The 16571-nt window shown below is 41.2% G+C and overlaps 1 protein-coding gene across 4 annotated transcripts in view; it reads left to right on the forward strand.

The window, feature by feature from the left end:
* The window catches only part of SRD5A3 (steroid 5 alpha-reductase 3), a 41558-nt gene extending 24987 nt beyond the window's left edge, over positions 1–16571 (forward strand). For 2 of the 4 annotated variants that reach the window (XM_031664459.1, XM_031664460.1), the window contains 3 exons: positions 12086–12149; positions 14424–14486; positions 15550–16571. In XM_031664459.1, coding sequence (XP_031520319.1) covers positions 12086–12149; positions 14424–14486; positions 15550–15634 — 212 coding nt within the window. In that variant the 3' untranslated portion in view covers positions 15635–16571. The remainder of the gene's footprint in view (positions 1–12085; positions 12150–14423; positions 14487–15549) is intronic. The other 2 variants (XM_017958810.3, XM_017958809.3) reach the window with 2 other exon arrangements.

Raw genomic sequence — 16571 nt, forward strand, 5'->3', positions numbered from 1 at the left:
CTCCAGCCTGGCGTGGGCAACAGAGCAAGACCCTGTCTCAAAATAATATATAATTTTCCACCAAAAGTTTCAGGGAAAAATGAGTTTGTTGGAGTTTGTTTATACTTTCGCATGTTACCACAAATATCTCCAGTTAAATAACTATCATTAGCCATTTCCATTCATCTCCCCCTCAAATCATAGCCTAACAGAACACTTTGAAAGCTCTTTAATTTTTTTTAAGTCCCTTGTAGGGAGTACTTCAAAAGTGAAAGCATCAGAAGAAAAAATATTTTTATATTTATGCATAGCAAGCCTTCATGAACGGAAGTGACACACTCTGGATTGAATAATACTGTAGCCTCATTCATATGTAGTTATTCAAATTGGATTAATGTCTGTGTGAGTTTACTTGAACTAGCAGAATGCATCTGAAAATATTCAGGAATAAAGTTTATACTTAAAATAGTTTATGTTAAAGAAAGTACCTGTGATTAATTCAGAGGGAAATAAATGCATGGTATAAAACAAAACCAAAAACTTAAAAATAATACTATAGCCTGAGCAACACATTAAAACTGCACATTTGTGCAGCATAAGATTCTCTGGCTTATTGGCTGAGGTGTTAAGTGTATTCCTTTTACGAAGATGTCCTATTACAGTCAGCTAAGCACTAAAGCTTTGCATTTATATGTACTTTGCTATGGGGGAAAGAACCTTATGATTAATAAGATACATATCAAATGCATAGTCAATCATCCCCACCCCCCATCCCTGGAGCTATAACCCGAAACCGTTAAACTAAGATTTTTTTTTTTTTTTTTTTTTTTTTTTTTTTGAGACAGAGTCTCATTCTCTCACCCAGACTGGAGTGCAGTGGTGGGATCCTGGCTCACTGCAACCTCTGCCTTCTGGGTTCCAGCGATTCTCCTGCCTCAGCCTCCCAAGTAGCTGGGATTACAGGCGCCTACCACCATACCTGGCTAATTTTTGTATTTCTAGTAGAGATGGGGTTTCACCATGATGGCCAGGCTGGTCTCGAACTCCTGATCTCAGGTGATCCACCTGCCTCGGCCTCCCAAAGTGCTGTGATTACAGGTGTAAGTCACCACTCCCGAATGCATGTCAAGCACATTTGAAAGTTCTTACAACAATTCTGATGGAGCATTTTCTCTCCCATCAACCAAACACCACTTAAGATTAACCTATGGCTCACACTACTTAAATAAATGCCATATTTATTTTACTTATCATTTAGAATTTGTCCTTGTCAGGAACAAAACTCTTTGTTCATTGGAAATGGAAAGCATATTGCAATTTGGTCTTAATTTCCACACGAATATCAAGTGTAATTTTTAATAGATTATTTGGAGAAAAATGTATTTTATTTCAGCATGCAATTTTATGCCCAGGTTAGACTAGAGATTTGGCTGATGTTCTGGAATCTCATTGTACTCTTAAGTAAAATAATGAGCATCCGATGACGCACCCTGTCAGGGGTTGTGAGAAAGCTGCAGTGTCCAGTTTCCCACCCCTGTTTCCTGCTGTCTCTCTCCCACTCATCCCTGTTTCTTACTTTCCCTTTTCCTTCTTTGCCCAAACATCACATTTCTAGGCAAAGATAAAAGAGGAAATAGTGATGGCCTGAAAGGGGTTCAGAACAACGTAGCATGGCCTTTGGTGAAAGCGTCACCAGCAGGAAATAAATGAGAATAGAGCAGTGCTTGCGGTGTCAGAATCAGCACTGTTTTTTGTGTTGGTGAAAATATTCCATGTGCCTAGAGGGAGAGCATCAGGGATTTTGCAGATTCTTCACAAGGACCCAGAAATAGCTTAAAGGTAGAGATTCATGATTTTCCTGTTGGCTTAAATAGCCTTAATCTTTCATTTTCTACTACCATTAAGTCAGGGGAAATGACATTGAACTACCTCATTAGCAGCCTTCCCTTGATTAACTACTGACTAAAAGTGTGCTGAAAATGGCCTTTGTTTTTGTGAAGCTCATCCTACACACTAACATTTGCTTACTCTAACATGGATTATTTTGTCTCGAGAAAGCGGTGCCCTGTATTAGATTTTTACTTCAATGAGTGGTTATTGCTAGAATTCCTACACACACACACACACACACACACACACACACACACACACACACACACAAAACCTTTGCAGATATTTTTGTATGTAGCTTAATAGATATCTGGTTTAAGGAGACTGCAACATTTGCATAAGGTGCCTGAAAACTCAAGAACCATTGATAAGTGAGATCTCTCAAAATGAGCTGATATATTAAAGAAGACCGTAAAACAGTAAATGAGCAAGTCGAATTTCTTTACCCCTGTAAACTATTTAAGCAACTTCTGCCCACTCTTTCACATTACTTATCAGGGGAAAAAACAAAACAAAACAAAACATTCAACTGGTTTTTCATAAATATATTAGTCTAATCTAAGATTTTCCTGATAAACAGACAAGAAACAGTGGAGAGACCAGTGATCCATAAACAATGCATATGATACCTCATCGTTTTTCTCAAATAGCAGTGATCTAGAAAGCCAAGTATTGGTTTTGGGAGAAGTAAAACCTAATTATCCCAATGAAACTATTATGTCAAGAGCTACTTTATACATATAATTGAGAAAGTATAATATCGGGTCTCTTCATTCAAAAAGACTGAATGCTTGAAGCAATCTGAGGATACAAGTCCACAAGGGATTTTTTCAACAAAAGGGCACATCTCCCTCAAGCCCAGCCCTCTGGCTTAAACCTCATGGTGCATATGCAGTCTTTATCAGAGCTGGCTGGCCTACGCAGCACCTTTCTGGGAAGTAGAAAAGGCATGACCCAAGGAACAGCCCCATGGTGGCAGGGCATGAGCCTGTGTGGGCCAAAAATGTCAACTGGTGATGGGGCCACAGTCAGTGAGCAGAGTTTGGGATGGATCTCAGCCCGGTGTCCCTTGTGCAGTGTACAAACTGCACAACCTTCCACAGAGACCCTGCTCATCATGCTGCCTGCCTGTCTGCAGATTTTGTTCACTCTTGAAAAAACAAAACAAAACAAAAAACTTGATTGCATGGAATCATCACATTGAGAGAGACTAGAAGGAATAAGTAAGCACTCCATGCAAAACATCTGTCCTCCTACACACAAAAAGGGGAGTGTGGTGGTTAGCAGGTAAGTGATCCTCGAATAATAGAATGTCTGTTCAGATGCTAGAATGCCGACCCCAAACAGAAATAGTGTTGTTTTCTTCCTTTCTGACTACTAACACCTGCCTTTCCAGCTCATTGTTTTAGTACTGCAACTCCAACAATCTGTCAACTCTACTGGGATCTCCAGTCTTTTGATCTCATCACATTTTCACTGTCATTCATTTCTCATGAATCTTCTCTTACCTCCTTACCTGGATTAAATTCCTAGTAAATCATTACAATCAGTCCTTTATATATATCCCCATCTCTCTTGCCTCCTTACATTGCTTTTGCCTACCCACTTACCAAAGCCAAAATCCTCGTTAATTCAACCCTCCCTCCTTTGTGTGTGCACCCATGCAGTTGAACTGTGCCTGGAGAAATTCAGTACATTAACAGCTTACTTTAAAATCATGACACTAACCGCAAGTGGCTTTTTTTTTTTTTTTTTTTTTTGAGACAGAGTCTCCCTCTGTCACCCAGGCTGGAGTGAAGTGGTATGATCTCCGCTCACTGAAGCATCTGCCTCCCGGGTTCAAGCAATTCTCCTACCTCAGCCTCCCAAGTAGCTGGGATTACAGGCGAGCGTCACAACGCCTGGCTAATTTTTGTATTTTTAGTAGCGACGGGGTTTCACCATGTTGGCCAGGCTGATCTCAAACTCCTGACCTTAGGTGATCTGCCAGCATTGGCCTCCCATAGTGCTGGGATTACAGGCATGAGCCACTTTGCTTGGCCTCAAGTGGCTTTTAATGCTGCAGTCATATTAAAATTCTCTAGTCCATTTGCCACTCTCCTAACTATTTTACATCTCTTCTTTTCTCAGAAAAGTGAAGCTATTGGAAAGAACTTGCACTGGTTGGCACCACCACTTCCACCCACCTAAGCATCTGTGTCTCTGTGCATTACCTTCCCTCGTGTTATTATTGTTGAAGTTGAAGAATCCTTTTTTTTTTTTTTTTGGTAGAGTCAATGTCTTGCTATGTTGCCCAGGCTGGTCTTGCACTCCTGGCCTCAAGCGATCTCCCCATCTCAGTCTCCCAAAGTGCTGGGATTACATGCACTGCACCTGGCCTCTTTTTTTTTAAAAGAAAAAAAAAGTTTCTCATATAAATTCTCATATAAATATAAAATGAACATGTGCCAAAGATTTTACTTAACTCACAAATAAAGGAACCACTAAGATGTTGGAACTAGTTTAAAAAATAATCCTAAAAACAGATACATATATAGATATGAGGCATGTCAAAATGAATTTGCTTAACAGATGCACAACTGGCCTCTATAATGGGGGAGGGTAATCAACTGTGCCTCCACTGGGCAAAATTCACTATATATCTATGGAAAAGAATTATTTGCATTTCTATCAGTTGTCTGCCACTTACAGAGTTGTAAAATACCTCAAAGACAATGAAAGATACAGATAATAACTTGAAGAGACTACTAGATAAGACATCAGTAATATTTCTTGTTCATTTCGTCCATTTACATTTTTTTTCCTGAAACTGTAAACAAACTTTGAATTTCTACCCAAAACTCAGCCCTCTTGGGCGCTAGATTGGATTCCTTTTCACCTACTTAAGGACATTGACCATTCTTCCCTCTATTATATCAATTTTTTGCCCTCTTCTCAACATTCCCACTTTCCCATCAGAAGATAAATCTGTTTTTGAGACAGGGTCCCCTTCTGTCACCGAGGCTGGAGTGCAGTGGCATGATCACAACTCACTGCAGACTTGACCTCTCTGGGTTGAGGTGATCCTCCTGCCTCACCTTCCTGAGTGGCTGGAATTACAGGTGCACACCATCACACCGGGCTAATTTTTGTATTTTTTGTAGAGACGGGGTTTCACTGTGTTGCCCAGGCTGGTCTTGAATTCCTGGGCTCAAGCAATTGGGCCGCCTTGGCCTCCCAAAGTGCTGGGATTACAGTCATGAGCCACTGTGCCTGGCCCAATTTTTTTTTTTTTTTTTTAAAGACAGTTTTGCTCTTGTTGTCCAGGATGGAGCACAATGGCGTGATCTTGACTCACTGTAACCTCTGCCTCCCAGGTTCAAGTGATTCTCCTGCCTCAGCCTCCCGAGTAGCTGGGATTACAGGCATGCGCCATCGCGCCCGGCTAATTTTGTATTTTTAGTAGAGATGGGGTTTCTCCATGTTAGTCAGGCTGATCTCGAACTCCCGACCTCAGGTTATCCACCCACTTCAGCCTCCCAGAGTGCTGGGATTACAGGTGTGAGTCACCGCGCCAGGCCCAAATATCTTGATATTTATTTTACTTATTTATTTTTTTGAGACAGAGTCTTATTATGTCGCCCAGGCTGGAGTGCAGTAGTGTGATCCCAGCTTACTGCAAGCTCCACTCCCAGGTTCAAGTGATTCTCCTGCCTCAGCCTCCCGACTAACTGAGATTATAGGAGTGTGCCACCACGCCCAGCTAATTTTCATATTTTTAGTAGAGATGGGGTTTCACCATGTTGACCAGGCTGGTCTCAAACTCCTGACCTCAAGTAATCCACCTGCCTTGGCCTCCCAAAGTGCTGGGATTACAGGCATGAGCCACCGAGCCTGGCCCCAAATATCTTTTTAAAACCTAACTCCATTTCCCTCACCAGATACCACCTGATTTCACTAGTTCCTTGGCAGCAAAGCTCCTGGAAAGATTAGTCTGTTCTAACATCAGTCCTTCCCTCCCACTGCTAAACCCCCTATAGTCACTTTTTAAATTTTTATATTTTTAGCTCTCAGAACTTTATTAAACTGCTCTTGAAAAGGTCTCCAATGACCACACTGCTAAACCTCACAGTTGTTTCTCAGTGTTCATCCCAGCATAGTAGCAGTTGGTTACCTCATTTAAGATGCGTTCTTTAATTGGTTCTGAGACATTACACTGGATTTTCCTCCTACCTCCCTGGCTGTTCCTTCCCAGGTTCCTCTGCTGATCTCTTCTGTTTTCTGATGTCTGAATGTTGAATTGCCCCAGTTCTCAGTCCTGGGTCCCTTTCTTTATCAATACTTGGTGAACTCATTCAGTCTCATAATTTTAAACACTATTTATATGCTGACAACTCCTAAATTTATATATTCAGCCCAGACATCACCCTGACCTCTAGACTCATATATCCAGTTGCCTACTTAACAGCTCTACTTGACTTGAACAGCACTAGCTGTTCTTAAGTTAGACATGATTAAAGGTGAATTTCTGATTTTCCTCTTCCCCGCACCTGAGCCACCTACATTCTTCCTGTTTTTTCACTTACTCGAACCAAAAGCCATGGAGTCTTCCTTGACTCTTCTTTCTTTCACAATCCAGAAATCAGTGGGTCTACATTTAGAGCATGTCCAGAATCTACCTCTGTTATCATCTTTCTACTAACTACCATCGTGATTTTCATTCATTTCTTGCCTAGATTATTGCAACCGACTAAGTGAGCTCTCTGTTTTCCCCCTTATACCTTACAGACAATTCTCAACACAAGCTAGAGTGATCTTTCACAAACATAAATGAGATCATGCCACTACTGTCTCCAAACCCTGCAACGCAGCTGCCAATTTCTCTCGGAGTAAGGCTAAAGTTCTAATAACCCACTAGGCCCAATATGCTGTGGCCTCCAGTCATACACGTTACCTCGTCTGCTGTTCTCCTCAGTGGACTGTAGATGATCATGTATATGATACTCCTTATACACATCAGTCATGCCATGCTTCAGTGTCTCTGCACTGGCTTTTCCTCTGCCTGGAATGCACTTCTCCAAGACAGCCGCATGGCCTTCTCACTCAGCTTCTTCAAGTCTTTGTTCAAACATCACTGTATTAGTTATCTACTGCTGTGTAACAGTCTTTAGTCCCCTAAGACTCCAAGTCTTAGGATCTAAAAACATCTATTATCTCATTGTTTCTGGGGTCAGGATTCCAGGTACAACTTAGCTGGGTGCCTCGGCCTCAAGGATTCTCTGCAGTCAAGATGTCCCCAGGGCTCTTGCTCTACTGAGGGAGGACCCACCTTCAAGCCCACTCACATGGTTGTTAGTGGGGTTCAGTTCCCCATGGGCTCTAGAACTAAAGGCCCTAGTTCCAGGCCAGGCACAGTGGCTCACACCTGTAATTTCAGCACTTTCGGAGGCCAAGGCAGGTGGATTGTTTGAGCTCAGGAGTTCAAGATCAGCCTGGGGAACATGACAAAACCCCACATCTACAAAAAATACAAAAATTAGCCGGGTGTGGTTGCTTGCACCTGTAGTCCCAACTACTTGGGAGGCTGAGGTGGGAGGATCTCTTGAGCCCAGGAGGTAGAGGTTGCAGTGAGTCAAGATAACCCCACTGTACTCCAGCCTGGGTAACAAAGGGAGACCCTGTCTCAAAAAAAAAAAAGAAAAAAAAGAAAGAAAGAAAAGAAAAGGGCCCCTCATTGGCTGGGGCCTCCTTCAGCTCCTTGCCTCTATGGAGGGACCTCTGCATAGAGCATCTCACAACATGGTACACAGCTTCCATCAGAGCAAGCAAGCAAGGGCGCCCACAAAGGAAGACAATCTCTTTATAACTTAATCTTGGAAATTAAAGCAAGCAAGAGCGTCCACAAAGGAAGACAATCTCATTATAACTTAATCTTGGAAAAGTCTTGTCACTTTTGCCATATTCTCTTTGTTAGAAAGGAGTTACTAGGTCCAGCCCATACTCAAAGAAAGAGAATACTCAAAGAAGCCCAGGAAATTCAGACTACTGGGGACCATCAAAGAGGCTGCATACCACAGCTGCCTTCTCAATAAGGTGATCCCCTTATTTAAAATTGCAACCCAACCCCCTTGTACCTCTCCCTCTCTCTTCCTCTTCCTCTCTCTCTATCACACACACATTTCCATTTTCCTTTCCATTTGCTCTAGTGAGCAATAATAAATACTTACTGTTCTGAGTCACCTGGTTTTGAAGGTGGTTTGTTCTGTAGAAATAAACCTCTACAATGTACTTTTTCACTTATGTGACTGACTGCCACTAATACTGCTTGAGACTGTCATTACAAGGCTGAAGGAAGGGACGGATGTAGAAATGTAAACTTAAGACAAAAGAAACTATTTTAAAGGAAGGGGAACCAGGAAAGAAGAGAGCTCCCCGCTTCTAGTGAGCAAAGGCAGTCCCTGAGTTTTCACAGCCCTTCTTATTTATTGGGTAGAAAGAGCAGGGAGGAGGAGGTAACGATTGGTCAGCTGTTTAATTGATCACAGGTTCATATTATTACTAATAGGCTTCAGATATACCTAATCACAATAAACACCATGCTTGGGGCACGACTGCTCTCAGCATTCCTTCTAGTGGCAGACGCAGTTTGTCAGTTTGCCAACATTCTGCGTTTATGAGAAAGTTTGCTGTTTACTCATATAGCCTCCAGTGGTATACTGAGTTGATCATGACCCTCAACCTTTTGGCCTCCAACACACTTAGGTACATTATTTTTTGCTTGTGTTTCCTCAATGTAATGTGAGCTACATGAGGGCAAACATTTTTGTTTTTGTTTTTATTGTGTTGTTCACAGATATATCCCCAGCACTATTAAAGTGCCTGATATATAGCAGACACTCAACATTTATTAAAAATATGACTCTGTTACTGTTATCTGCATAAGTAACTAGTCCCCTGGCTTACTTTACTCTGTTGCAGAATTGCAATAATATCTTTCTTTCAAAGATTGAATGCAGTTTATATTGACACGTGTGAAATGCATCCAATTGTGCATTTATATTACCAAGAATCTGGTAACAATTCTCATAAAGAGGAAGTAAAATGAAAGCCAAAATACTTGTCTGGGAATCCATAAACTGTTACAATCTTATCCACATCTTTTTGTCAGGTTTTTCGATTTTTGGTTTTTTTTTTTCTTTGAGACAGGGTCTCACTCTGTCACCCAGGGTGGAGTGCAACGGCATAATTACGGCTCACACCAGCCTCAACCTCCTGGGGCTCAAGCTGTCCTCCCACTTCAGTCTCCCGAGTAGCTAGGACTATAGGCAGGGGCCACCACACCCAGCCTTTATCAGGTTTTATTAGAGAAATACAGCATTTGTGGGAATTGGAATAAATATATTTACCCTTCAAAATATTAAGATTAAGACCTGTTGGTGAAGAAGACAGTGATTAGTCTTTAGAGACTGAGATCTTTAATATTTGTTCTTCCCATAAACTTAAAAAAAAAAAAATCAGCACTTTGAGATTTCTTGCTTCCTCACATCTAGACCTATAATCCTGTGATCTGCTATTAATTAATAGCATGACTAGTGATCATGAATTTTTTTTTCCCAAGACACCCAGACTGGAGTGCAGTGGTGGGATCTTGGCTCAGTGCAACCTCTGTCTCCCGGGTTCAAGCGATTCTCCTGCCTCAGCCTCCCGAGTAACTGAGATTACAGGCACTTGCCACCGTGCCCCACTAATTTTTGTATTAGTAGAGACAGGATTTCACCATGTTGGCCAGGCTGGCCTCGAACTCCTGACCTCAGGTGATCCGCCAGCCTCGGCCTCCCAAAGTGCTGGCATTACAGGCGTGAGCCACCATGCCCAGCCAATCAGGAATTTTTGACATGTAGATTGTGTAAAATCTTTGAGGTTAAAAAAAATTCATGCCACAGGAACCATGTAATCCAGTAAATGGGAAATAACTCATTCCTCTATAATGTTATCCCTCCTTTCTGTCCTTATGCAGTGAACGTAAATAATGTTCAGTGCAAAATGTAGCCCATAGTAATAGATGGAAAAGGATGGACTTTAGCTTATTAGGTTAATAAGTTACTTCTTATTACTTTAAGTACTTTAGCTTATTAGGTTAATAAGTTTCATCACCCTTTCCCACCTAATTGTCATGGCCAAATTGTACTTCCAATCCTTTTTCATCTTCCATCTGAAATTGTCTACAGAGTTTCCTTCTATGATTTTGCTTCTAAGACACAGAAACAAAGGGGAAAAAATGAAATCCATCATGCTCTGTATGTGCAAGCAAAACCAGGATTCTCCTCTACCAAACTCAGGAAGTTTATACAGGGCACATTTGTGGAAAGAACACAGAAAACACAATGCTTACTAATGATATTTCTCCTCCTGGATCAGACAAGAAGATCAGATTTTTTTATACCAGTTTTGATCAGTTTAATGCCTTAAATAAAAGGACCACCTGTTCCCAACTCTTTACACGTTACCCTTCTGAAATGGAAGAATAGCAATTTATGTGTTCAAACTAATGTACTTAACATCTGCTATATGGAAGGCACAGAGGTAGGTCCCATGGGGAATACAGGGCTGCATAAGACAAGATTCTTGCTCTCAAAGAGCAAACATTTCAGTATGAAGATGATGTAGATTTATCAACAACCTATTGCTTTAAGATCATGGAGGAAATCTGTCAGTGCCCATCATTTTCTTGTCACCTTATCCTCTCTTCTACAAAAAGTCCAAATCCTGACACCTAATAGACTATTTATAGGACCATATGCTGTGCAGTTGCACTCTCAGAAGGGGCCCATGCTTGGTTTAATCCTCTGCTGTTGCTGTCTTGGAATTCTTAGTGATTTTATCTTTGAATTTGTGTTTGGCAAGTGAAGCCAGTGAGACAATGAAGCATGCACATGAGCAGTGGAAACACCCCAGCCAGGAAGGCATGCATGTGTGCATGATTCAGGGCAGTCCAGAGTGCAGCTGAGCCAGTACCTGGGCCCAGTTGCAGTGGTAATGGTGGCAGCAGCAGAAGTAACAGTCAGGAGAGTGGTGGCTGTGGCTCCAAAGATAGGAAAGGGCTCTGCATATGGGCATTGCCAGAACTAGCAGTGCTCCCACTGGTCGCCTGAGAAGGGACCAGCTCGCCTGTCCCTTCCCAGAGCTTAGCCCTGCATCACCTGCACAAATAGTAACTCTCCACCCTGAGTACTGGGACAGGAACTCATTCCGCTAACTTGTCAGTAAATTAGTACAACATGTATACAATAAAAGTGTATACATGAACATAGTCGTAGCATAGCAGGGGGTTATTAGAATTCTTGAAGCATTTAGAATGTCTAGTTTTGAAAACTACTACAACATTGCAAAGCAAATAACCTCAGGCTTAGAAACAGAAATTAAGTTTAAAGATTGTCACATTCTACAGAAAAGAATGCTATTTTCCTAGGAAGTACAAACCAATTGTTTAGCTTGTTTAGCAGAAAGATAATTAAACATTTTTTTTTCTTGTAATTGAAGAGTCAGTGACAGAATACATAAACAGGCCCTATGAATTATATACAAATTATGAAGCCACTTTCAGTTTCTTGTAAGACCTCCACAAGTTTCAGGAAATATTTCCTTATGTCTGCAGAAACATTAAAATATCATTGTATAAATTTATACTTAAAATTAAATTCAGATTTTTACTTAAAACTGAGTTGTCTAAGGAGTTAAGTCCCTTTAGAAAAATTATTCCACAAGAACCAACAACTCTAGAAGTACTAAAATTTATATTTCAAAATAATTTATCAGAAATTTATATCAGTGCTGTCACAGTTTATGAAACACTCTTAACAGCTGCATCAGTAGAAAGATCCTTTACAAAATGAAAAATTATCAAAATTTATTTGTGATTTTATATTTCCCAATACTGGCTGGTGTTGCTTTCAGTCTTATCTATTGGTAAAGAAATTGTGTGACATAAATTTCATATCTATTGAAAATGAAAGTGAAATGAAAAGAATAAATTTTGATGAATTTGCAGAAAAATGAGCCAGAAAAATATAGTAGTCAGGACATCACATTAATAAATGATTATTGTTTATTGTATTATATAAAATTATGACATCACAACTCTTAGTTTTGCAATGTTTAAGCTCATGTAGTTCTCCAGTATCACTATTATCCCTATTACATTAGTATCTTTAACTGTATTTTTTCCTGTTTTTTACAGAGGAGGTCCCATATTTTCATTTTGCACTGGTCTCAGCGAATTACATAGCCAGCAATGACCACAAGTAAGAGTATTATAGATTTTTGTTATAAGCCATCATAGTAGAAAATGCATGCCTATGAATGCTTAAGGAGAGTAGAAAAAGAGCAAGAGATGCAAGAAAATGCATGTTCTGAATGTGTGCCATACAAAATCTATCAGGTAATAGGCATTTAATCTATGTTAAGAGTAAAGCAATATAGCCGGGTGCGGTGGCTCATGCCTATAATCCCAGCACTTTGGGAGGCCGAAGCAGGAGGATCACGAGGTCAGGAGTTCAAGACCAGCCTGACCAATATGATGAAACCTCGTCTCTACTAAAAATACAAAAATTAGCTGGGCGTAGTGGCGCACGCCTATAGTCCCAGCTACTCAGGAAGCTAAGGCAGGAGAATCGCTTGAACCCGGGAGGCAGAGGTTGCAGTGAGCCAAGATTGCGCCACTGCACTCTACCCTGGGTGACAGAGAGAGACTCCACCTCAGGGAAAGAAACAAAAAAAACAGAGCAAAGCAATATAATACTGTGGGCTATAGTGCAGAATTTGTCATAAGGAAAAATCTGTTTGCATTTGATCCAGGACTGATGTCACAAAGCAATTGGGGACAATGCCTTCAATGGATGCCATTCTCATTAAAATTAGGAGTTTCGGCTGGACACAGTGGCTCATGGCTGTAATCCCAGCATTTTGGGAGGCCAAGGCAGGAGGAGTGCTTGAGCCCAGGAGTTCAAGACCAGCCTCGGCAATGTAGTGAGGCCCTCATCTCTACAAAAAATAGGAAAAAAACTGGCTGGGTGTGGTGCCATGTACCTATAGTCCCAGCTACTTGGGAAGCTGAGGTGGGAGGATAGCTTGAGCCTGGGAGGTCGAGGCTGATGTGAGCCGTAATCATGCCGCTGCACTCTAGCCTGAGCAACAAGAGGGGACTCTGTCTCAAAAATAATAACAAAAATTTAAAAGTTACGTGTTTTGCTGTCCAAAGCATAAGTTTGACAGGGATAAACATCCATTCAAATGGGAGTCCAATTCAGGTGTCTTATAAATAGCAAGACTGTTAGATTGTCCTTCTATGAGCATTCTTAGTTTTCAAATATGGAGAACAATTTTTCTAAAGATCAGAGAAATGGCCACCACAATATGGGCCCACCTCATCTATTTTTGGTTTCTTCAAAAATGATGACTCCAATGAACTTTGCAGTAAAAACAAAATGACGATAAAGATGACTTACTTGTGAAAAGTAAACAGCAGGGAAAAGCACTGAAGCCAGATAAACCAAACCTGCTTCCCATAAAGTGAAAAAAGATCCACTGAATTATAATTGTTTTTATTTTTATATGATGATGGTTGCATAAACATAACTAATTTGTTGCTGAATTAAGAAATACAAGACACACATTTACCCTAAATAATTTTAGTTCTATCTTCTGGCTTTTAGTGAAATTATTGATTTCTAGGCGATATAATTTGTGTGCTGGCCGGGCACAGTGGCTCACACCTGTAATCCTAACACTTTGGGAGGTGAAGGCAGGAAGATCACTTGAGCCCAGGAGTTCAGTACCAGCCTGGGCAATACAGTGAGACTGTGTCTCTAAAAGGAATTTAAAAAATTAGCTGGGCATGGTGGTGCATGTGGGTAGTCCCAGCCATGCAGGAGGCTGAGGCAGGAGGATCGCTTGACCGTGGGAGTGAGCTGTGATCACGTCACTGCCCTCCAGCCTGTGTAACAGAGTGAGACCCTGTCTCAAAAAAAAAAAAAAAAAAAAAAAAAAAAAGAAGTGTGTCAATGCTTTTTTTTCTTCCTTCTTTTCATTTTTATTTTTTCCTCACTCTGTCACCTAGGCTGGAGGACAGTGGTGCAATTATATCTCACTGCAGCCTCTATCTCCTGGGCTTAAGTGATCTTCCTGCCTCAGCCTCCCAAGTAGCAGAGACTACAGGCTCATGCCACCATACTCAGCTGTTTTTTTTTTTTAATTTTTTGTAGAGATGGAATTTCACCATGTTGCCCAGGCTGGTCTCAAATTCCTGAGCTCAAGCAATCTGCCCACCTCAGTCTTCCAAAGTGCCGGGATTGCAGACATGAGCCACTGTGCCTGGCCCAGTGCTTTTAATGGGCCCATTTTAGCCACATTTCTAGTACTTATATTATTCAAATAGACTCAGAAAAGCTGTAAGCCTGTACAGAATTACAGTGTAAGACATCACAAACAATGTTTTAAAAATTAGAAAAACCAATTACAATACTCATAAGAAAGAAAAAATAAATATTCACAATATATAAACCGCTCTTACAAATCAGTGACAACACAACTTTACAGCATGACAGCTTTGAAAGAGGAGCACCAGATAAGAACTGTCTGGAGTGAGTATGGAAGAGTCTCACCCAGTAGGGTGAGTAGAATGGTTGGTGATTATAGGCTGACAAAGCCCTGGGCTTTTTCTTAGCCCCAGCTCCCTGCCTTCTCCCCTCACTGCCCCCTCCTGTGACTCTAAATCACTACCTAGCAACTGAGGTTTGGGTTTTACAGTGAAAATAATTTTCTGAGTCAGAAAGGAGTCAGAAAAGTGTGTTATCAGATAGCATTCCATCAGCACAGTGGTAAAAGCAACACAAACAAAAAACAGGACTCTTTCTCTACATACTGTCTGGGACTTTGGGACCTTCACTGCAGACCTCTTGTGGCAGTGTATGTGTGATTCCAGTCGTATGGTGGGTATGTGGTTAGGGTATTATTACATCATAGGTCTATATAAAGGGCCAAGTCCCTTGCTCTGACATGCAAAGAAAGGACTGCAAACTGGCAGGCTGCAGGTCATACCCTGCTCATAGACAGCTACTGTTTTGTATGCATAGTTTTGTAAAATTGTGAATTAGTGTAATGGTTAATTATATGTGTCAACTTGGTTAGGCTATGGGGCTCAGTTGTTTGTTCCAACACTAATAACGATGTGGCTGTGAAGATATTTTGCAGATGTAATTAATATCTACAACCAGTTGACTTTAAGGAGTCTACTGTCAATAATGTGGGTAGGCCTCATCTAATTAGTTAACAGCCTTAAGAGCAAAATCCGAGATTTCCTGGAGAAGGACTGTAATATAAAAATCTGGCTTGAGTTTCCAGCCTGCTGGTCTTTTCTAAGATTTCAGATTTGCCGTGTGCCTCCTACTGGTTCTGTTTCTCTGGAGAACCCTGACTGATATAGTTACTATGACACAGACTATTAATTGCTGACCCCAAGAGTCTTTCTCCCTTTATTCCCTATAGAAAGCGCCTCTGAAATAGAGACTACATTTCCCAGCTTCCTTTGCAATTAGCTGTCACCATGCAGCTAAGTTCTAGCCAATAAGATGGAAGCAGATGTGTTTTGCGGCAGTTCCCTTAAAACATACCTGAAGCATACCCTGTGTCTCCTTGTTTTTCCAGCCAGTCCTCCATCCTTCTGCTGGGAAGTTGGATGCTAGAGCTCTTGCAGCCACACTGGGCCATGAAGATAAAGGTCACCCCCTAGGAATGATAGAGCAGAAGGCTGGAAGGAACCTGGATCCCTGATCTCTGTGGAGCCACTGAACTGCCTCTAATGAAGGAAAACATTTCTCTCTCATTTATGCTGCATGTTCTTTTCGATTTTATGTTATATTTAGTGGAGTATAATCCTAATTTGATACAATTGCCAACTTTTAAAAATTAGGAAATTTCACACAAATATTCAGCTCTCTGGCTTTTCTCTTGAAAATTTGGTGCATCTGACAAAACTTGAGGTCATGCTTTCCATTGCAGCAATTGACCTGGCAGAATAATGGATGCCTGCTTCAGACAAGGCTGGAGACCCCACTAATTTTTTCTTTCCCCTCATTTAGACTGGGGAGTGGGGCAAGATGGAAAAATTGTGGATGCCTACTTTATAACTTTGTCTTTCTCCCTGCATCCTTTTTAGCAAGAACATTTCAACATTGCTGTAGTCTACAAGGGAAGATACTGCGAGAGGAGAAAGGAAGAAACCTTTCAGGCATCAGTTAGGGTGGGTCTTTGGTTAAATTCTTTCAAACAAAAGAACGGCCTGAAAAAATCAAGCTGCAGGCACAGATAAGGAGATCTGCACAGGGGGCCTTGCCTAAGACATTCCAACAGCCACACAGATATAAAAGCCTACCGAGATGACTTGCCCAGATATGCATGCAGTGGAAAATTCCATCCCCTAACACATGCGCAGTAAGGGGAACGAAGCAATACGGAGTAAAACTTTAGCTAAGGGCCCACACTCACACTAGAAGGATGAAGTGGAGCTACCAGAAATTCATATCTTATGCAAATGAGATGCCCGGTCCTCACCAGTTTCTTATAAAAGCCTTTGCAGTCACCTGTAAAAATAGCAACCCTCTTCCGGGTCCGCTCTCCACTGTGGAGAGCTTTCTTCCTTTGCTTATTAAACTTTCGCTGCAACTTCA

The sequence above is a fragment of the Papio anubis genome, chromosome 3 (genome assembly GCF_008728515.1).
Source record: "Papio anubis isolate 15944 chromosome 3, Panubis1.0, whole genome shotgun sequence".
Lineage (NCBI taxonomy): Eukaryota > Metazoa > Chordata > Mammalia > Primates > Cercopithecidae > Papio > Papio anubis.